We start from the raw sequence: 7,703 nt of genomic DNA, 5'->3' as shown, positions 1-7,703 counted from the left end.
ACAAATAGGTGTTATTTGTGAATATTTTATCTTTTTGTTAGAAAGGCTCGGACGTATCGCGAAGTTTTGAGTCAAAGAGATTAATCAACTAACATATTTTTAAGCAATATTTTTTTAAAATATTTTTTGGTGTAGCTGGCACGACGACGACCGTCTATTAGCAAAAAAACATTTTACTTCAAGTAACAGTGAAAATGGAGATACGAGGTGATAAAAATGTCATATGTTATTTATTTCAAAGATAGAAGTCCGTTCTTTTAAAATACTCAAAACTTAAAAAATACTCCATCAAAAATAAATGTTACAAAAATTTTATCCGGTACATTGCCTGAGCTCTAGTCCCAACCTAGTACCAATCCAGATGACAGCTGCACGTATTCGACAACCCGTGATCCAATCCACTATCATTTGAGAGTCAACGTGAAACGTCAAATTCGCCATGCCGAATTGAGCCCCTATTCGTTCTCAATTTGAATAAACATTATGTGTACAATTACAAAGACTGACTTAAATTAATCTATTTTAGCCCAAAACACCATTTAAAACGTCAAATTTGGAAGAAAAATGAAAATACCCGCGTATTTACCCGCGGGTAGGTAAATATCGGGTATTTACCCGGTAAATACCCACCGTCGGCCTTAAAAAAAAATAATTTTGTGGTTATAGTCGCTGATTTTATAAACGAATGTGTAGGTAGTTTATAAACCTGCGTCCTAAATAAAGAGCGCTTCGGATTTGATTCTTTCCATTCTACCTATTCAGCAAATAATATGGCACAAAAGTTTAATTTACGCTAGCAACTTTGTTCCTGCTGAAATAAAAATCACAACTTCATAATATTTTACCTTAAATATCAACGAGACGACAAATTATTTATTTTCGTAGTTTTCTTATTAATTTTATGCTCAGGACCAGTAAAATTATGATGCGATCTCATTTACTTCAGTACAAAATAGACAGTTTGCTAATGGCCGCCTCTTAACGTTCTTTGAATCATCATTTTTGAGATATTAAAGCCATCAGAGAAACATCGTTCCAGATCCAAATTCCTGATTACTTACAGGGATATTGCTCAAATTGTTGCTTGTTCTAGATGGCTGTAAGAGATATCTGCGTCCCGAAGAGTTTTGTCAACACACGTCCGAAGTACGAAGGCACGCTGCACCCCCTAGATGTACTGAATATTATAAAATACGAGCATCTGTGCATTGTAAGTATCCATTCATTTTCTTCAAGTTTTTTTTATTTTTATTTTAATATTGTATAGAGAAGTCTATTATCTCCATCTATGGTGTGTATGGTGTGTAAGCGGTCCGTCGAAAATGAGCTACGAGCGGCTGGTCTGAGCTGGAGCGAGGCCACGAGGGTCGCTGAAGATAGAAAGGCGTGGCGCGAGCTTGTGAAGGCCCTTTGCACCTCTGGGGTGCCTTAGGACTACAACAACAACAACAACAACATGGTGTGTAACTAGATTATTGAAAAAAATACATAGATCAAATACTCATTTTTTGCGTTGCATTTTTTTCTAATGGGAAACTTGTCTTTCTCAACTAACCTTCCAGTAGACCTTCCAATCCTACATTGACCTACCTAATAAACCTACTCGCATATCGTGCGAGTCGTGCCTTAGGCACAGTATAATGAAGAGTACTATCGTACAGTATGGCAACTCCAAAGACCTTTACACGGGACAGCTCAATCACATTTTTTGCCATACGAAATTAAACCTTATTACTGAAACAGAAAGTCGATCGTATCAGACTAGCGAAAACGGTCCACATGAGAGGGCATTGTTTGGGCTGGTGTCCCTCTCGCACGTGTTGCCAATGTTAATGAGGTTCCCATATTAGTAGTATTTTAATCTGTATATTACCTGACTTTATAACTTCTTATTTTATTTTAATGTTATATTCAAACTAGGGTTTCGATATATTTCAAAAAATTTGAAAATAATTATAATGTAATTATTTTGATGCCAGTAAATCAAAGATTTGTATAATTAAAAAATAATTTCAATTGGGTGTTAGTAGATTTAGTAGTAACTTTGAAAATTGACTGGTATCCCCAATTTACGACAGTGATGACGTCACTGAATAATGTTGACATTGTCAGCAAGTGCGAGAGGGACACCAGCCCAAACAATTACCTCTCATGTGGACACACTTTTTGACCTAACTAAACAATCTAGTTTAATAATTCTAAATCTATGGGCAACTCCCGCTCTCGGCTGAAAGTGCCGCCCACCCGCTCTCGCTTACCTCACAGTTACCGTCTGTCAAAAACGCCATCAGTCGACCTGTCATATCTCACTCAGATTCAGATTCAGATTCAGATATATTTATTGATAAATGTACATCTCATTTACATGTCAAAAATAAGTTATTATAATTAAATTAAAATTAAAATAACAACAATATTACAATTAGAAATAAAATACAGCATGCTTGTATACTCATACAAGCATGGTAGGTACGCGACTACGCGTTCACCTACACTAGCTTAGAATGTGTGCTAGGATCGCGCCTCTTTCATATATTTGATGGCCAGTGTCCGAGATGTGCTTGTCCGTTTTCACATTATCCGATCCGATATCGGATGTCGGAAGGATTTTAATAGAAAAAATTTAAGATGGCGCCTGTAATATACACCGTGTTTCACTTAACACTAAAAACCTGAAAACAGCTTGTTCAGAATCGAGAGTAGAATCGATTGAGCTATATCTTGATGGAGGTAATATTTTTATTTAAATTAGTATTATTAGTTATTTTTACGTGCCCATTCTATTGTACTCGTAATACAACATTGTGTATATCGCATTGCTAGAGGTTGTTTACCTTTTTTCAGTATTTAGGGGTATTAATACTGGCCGGTTACTTGGACGATTATTTTTTCCGCTACTAGTTTGACGTTGTTTGTCAGTTTAATCTTAATGTTTATCATAAGTCATAACAAATTGAACTCGTACCTAATTACAACCTTGTCATTTTGAATATTGAGTTTATTTGTTTACTGCGATTACCTGTCCAATTTGAAGTTTACTGTGACAAAGCTTTAAAGTGTTTTACAGTGACATCTTAGCTGTCTATTGGTAAACCTTATGTCGTTGCAATAACGTACACAAATAAATAGTCTTATGGTTTATGATGGTAGTTAGCAATTATTTTATTGAGTGTAGAGCTAAAAGTCAAGTAGAGCTGTACAGAAAATTAAAAATTCAATTTAAAAAAAGTAACGATCAGATTAAAAGATGAATTTTCTAGATGAGTTTAAAAAAATAAAAATCAGTTGGGGTGTCTGAGGTTTTGAGTGATACCGGAAACACCGTGTATAGGATATCGGTCCGATATCCGATATTGGATCGGATAATGTGAAAACGCACATGCTCTGTTAGACATGTTCTGGGGAATACCCTAATGTTATAAAATAAAGGATATATGGCTAGAAACTACTTGAGCTAATCAATCATTTGCGACAGGGGTATGTTTAATCTATGATTACTAACTTTTCTTTAACTAGGTAGGTCTCTGCATTAGTTAAAATGGGTTATAATAATTATATAATACTTGATAATACATAATTGATCGATCATGAGATCCAATATTTTTGAGACACTAACAGCTCGGTATATTATCGCAATGAAATCTTACTAATAACGTAAAGTTTTCTTCGAATACGACAAATATTTTTGAGTTCGTGATGAATATAACACTTTAACACTTTCGTGATGAATAGTTTATTATTTTCATGTCGTCTAACTTTGTCGAAGTCTTAATCAAGTCAGTCCCATTGAAATATATTTGATTTTGAGGTAGCTTTAGGATATCCAATGCTAATATTTGTCCTCATTATATGTTTTGTTCGACAGCAACACGACTACATAGCGTGCCGCAAGCTAGCCAGTGCGTGTGTGAACAACTTCTACCCGAGTGACGCGGCTGGCCCGTGTCGGTTGTGGCTGCAACGTCTAGTGACACATAAGGGTACGTTCAAGTACTATATTAAAAAAAATGATTTACTTAGATGTTTTGACAGTTAATATTTTCCTCGTGTAGGAGGCGTAGTGAAAAATTTTGCGTTTCAATCGGTGACAAAAGAGCAGAAACCGAAAAACCTACATGCTTTGCAATCCTCGCAAGGCTATTCCACATTCTGAATAAGGTCAATACGGGTAACTGTGTCATAAGGAGAAGTGCGTCTGGTCTTCATATTTAGCCTGTTTAGAACAACGATCAGTATTTACTGAGAGTTCATACTACTATCATGAGTAGCAAGTAGCAAAAGTATAAACGCAAAAACATGTGTGACAATGAGTAAAAAGGTGAAGACCAGACACACTTACCCTTGTGTCAGTCACACTTACCCGTATTGACCTTATTGGAATATCTCATCAATTTCAGTTCAATCAGTTTGATCAGATATCAATATTGGCACGTGCAGTTGAACAACAACTTGTTAAACAACAAAAATTCCCTGTTAACAACTTGTTAAACAACAAAAGTTTTGATTCCCTTGATTTAACCTACTGACCTAGTCCCACATCTTGATCAATTAGAACTCGTAAGAACTCCGACTGCGGATTGTTTTAATCCGACACTGTTTCAGGTCTGCCCGCTCTGCTAATTGAGTCAGCTAATGACAAGGAGCCCGGGATAGACCTGCCGCGAGGCAAGGTACGTACACTCGACTAAAATAAGTTGAAATAGTGACTTTTGAGGTTATAATGAACAACTTTTATTATGGGACCAATAAATCGCGAAAAAATTGGCTGTTCCATAGAAATGAGCGGCAACATGACAGTCGAAATGTACGAAACATCGATTTTTAGGGTTCCGTAACAAAAAGGTACAAAAGGAACCCTTATGGTGCCACTCTGTCCGTCTGTCCGTCTGTCACATTTCTAAATATCTCGAGAACTACTTATGCTATCGACTTGAAATTTGGAATAGTTATGAACATTGTTAACCTCTACGAAATTAAAGGATGTTTTATTTATTTATTAATATTAATTATTAACTATACAAAATGGCCAATATGAAAGGGGGGCAAATTGTTAATATCAAGTAAGTAGGTCAAGTAGGGTATCGTTAGAAAGAGCTCAAATTGTACATATCAAAACAATTTTTTATAATTTTTTGTTGTGGAAAAAAAAATGAACAAAAATGTAAAAAAAAATACCGTTCCCCCTTATCTCCGAAGTTTACCAACATAAATTTATGATTTTTTCACCAAACATGGCCATTATAATAAATATTACAGGAAAATAAAATCGTACACGTATCTTGAAGTCTTTTTTTTTAATTTATAAAAAACCTTTCAGATTTACATTTCAATTTCAACACCCTTGCTGGTGTTTATTGTACCTGTATTTTTTAACAAAATAACAATAAAATTACCTGCTTTCAAATAAAGGCAAAATGGTTAAAATCGGTTCACGCAATAATCAATTATTCCATAAAAATCATTTTCCATACTAGCTCGCGCACATTAATTTACTCAATTTGCCGATAGATGTCGCTGTACGTTGAACGCTTATTTCCTACATTGCGTTTTTTCCTGATATAATGAGGTCGGTTCAGGAGCGTCCTTGCGACATGTCGTAAGTCGTAAACTATTGAAGTCGAATAGTCTTGATTTTATTTGGACGTTGTCTAACAATAAAATTGTATATTAAAATATTACTTGTTATGTGGGAAATTGAGTCTTGAGGGATTTAGTCAGATCTGTAGAGTTCTATGCATAACATATTGATGATTCAACTCTTGAAAGTTTGTACGGAACCCTCGGTGAGCGAGTTCGACTCGCACTTGACCGGTTTTTAGGGTTCCGTAGTCAACTAGGAACCCTTATAGTTTCGCCATGTCTGTCTGTCCGTCCGTCCGTCAGTCCGCGGATAATCTCAGTAACCGTTAGCACTAGAAAGCTGAAATTTGGTACCAATATGTATATCAATCACGCCGACAAAGTGCAAAAATAAAAAACGGAAAAAAATGTTTTATTAGGGTACTCCCCCTACATGTAAAGTGGGGGCTGATATTTTTTTTCATTTCAACCCCAACGTGTGATATATTATTGGATAGGTATTCAAAAATGAATAAGGGTTTACTAAGATCGTTTTTTGATAATATTAATATTTTCGGAAATAATCGCTCCTAAAGGAAAAAAAGTGCGTCCCCCCCCCCCCTCTAACTTTTGAACCATATGTTTAAAAAATATGAAAAAAATCACAAAAGTAGAACTTTATAAAGACTTTCTAGGAAAATTGTTTTGATCTTGATAGGTTCAGTAGTTTTTGAGAAAAATACGGAAAACTACGGAACCCTACACTGAGCGTGGCCCGACACGCTCTTGGCCGGTTTTTTTTGCTATTTCAGCATTGGTCTCATAATTAAAAGTTGTTCATTATGACCTCAAAAGTCCATATGCAATTTTTGAATGCTTCTTTATTATATTTCACCGTGTATACAGTGCCAATAAATGTTGAGTTTAATCCCAATACTGTTTTAGAGGAAAGTAATACCTACTTATTGACTTGTAAAAGGTCCCTGTGGCCTACTTGCCGAATACATTTTTATATTGTGTATTTTTTGTAGGTAGTTGGTAGCGCGACGGATTTCCTGCGAGAATGAATCGTGACTCTCAATTAGTCAATATAAAAATTAAAAACACTAAGTCATCATCATCATCCTCCTTGCGTTATCCCGGCATTTGCCACGGCTCATGAGAGCCTGGGGTCCGCTTTGATAACTAATCCCAAAATTTGGCGTAGGCACTAGTTTTACGAAAGCGACTGCCATCTGACCTTCCAACCCGAAGGGTAACTAGACCTTATTGGAATTAGTCCGGTTTCCTCACGATGTTTTCCTTCACTGAAAAGCGACTGGCAAATATCAAATGACATTTCGCACATAAGTGAAAAACTCATTGGTGCGAGCCGGGATTCGAATTCGCGACCTCCAGAACGAAAGTCGCACGCACTTACCGCTAGGCTACCAGCGCTTCACACTTCAATTAAAAACACTTGAATATTTTACTTTTCTTAATCATACTTCTTTCGCAAGATTAAAAAAAAAATATTGCCAAAAAAAATCTACAATCTAAACTTACAGTAGCATTAGGTACAACATTCTTAATACTACGTTGGTGGCGAACAAGCATACGGTCCGCTTGATGGATAGCGGTCACCGTCACCTATGGACGTCTGCAACACAAGGAGTGTCACGTGCACGTTGCCAACCCATTAGAAACTTGTACACTATATAAGAATTATGGTTTTATGTAAAACTAAATGTGAGATATTTACAGTTTTATCTATTTCAGGAGTCACTTAAACTAGCTCTCGCTATACACACGTCTACCGGAGGCCTGAAATTATTGCAAAATGCTAAAGATAACATTTCACCTTGTTTTTCGGCAATAGAAATAATCATAGGCGAGGATTTTAGGTAAGTTTTTATTTGTTTTTATTTTTAGTCATTGAGTACGAATTAAACTTTAAGATAATGTTATTATACGTCTTTATAGATAAGTACAGTAAACGGCCATAAAGAAAATGCATATAGGTCTTTGGAAAGAGACAATCAACGTCACATAAGTAAGAAAGAGACAACGCTCTATATACGAAGACGAAAAAACCGATGTGCATTCTTTTTCGTCTTTTTCGTCTTTGATTGGATATCTCAGTGTGTCTTCTTACAAAAGCATTA

The 7,703-nt window shown here is 35.8% G+C and overlaps 1 protein-coding gene across 1 annotated transcript in view; it reads left to right on the top strand.

Annotated features, from left to right (window-relative positions):
* The window catches only part of LOC125234894, a 68,361-nt gene that overhangs the window by 36,615 nt on the left and 24,043 nt on the right, over positions 1 to 7,703 (top strand). The window contains exons 4-7 of the mRNA XM_048141315.1: positions 1,094 to 1,210; positions 3,866 to 3,980; positions 4,603 to 4,670; positions 7,318 to 7,442. Of these exons, the coding sequence (XP_047997272.1) occupies positions 1,094 to 1,210; positions 3,866 to 3,980; positions 4,603 to 4,670; positions 7,318 to 7,442 (425 nt within the window). The remainder of the gene's footprint in view (positions 1 to 1,093; positions 1,211 to 3,865; positions 3,981 to 4,602; positions 4,671 to 7,317; positions 7,443 to 7,703) is intronic.

Source organism: Leguminivora glycinivorella, chromosome 16 (genome assembly GCF_023078275.1).
Source record: "Leguminivora glycinivorella isolate SPB_JAAS2020 chromosome 16, LegGlyc_1.1, whole genome shotgun sequence".
NCBI classification, from domain to species: Eukaryota; Metazoa; Arthropoda; class Insecta; order Lepidoptera; family Tortricidae; genus Leguminivora; species Leguminivora glycinivorella.
The sequence above is the reverse complement of the archived record's forward strand: the minus strand, read 5'-3'. Positions and strand labels throughout refer to the sequence as shown.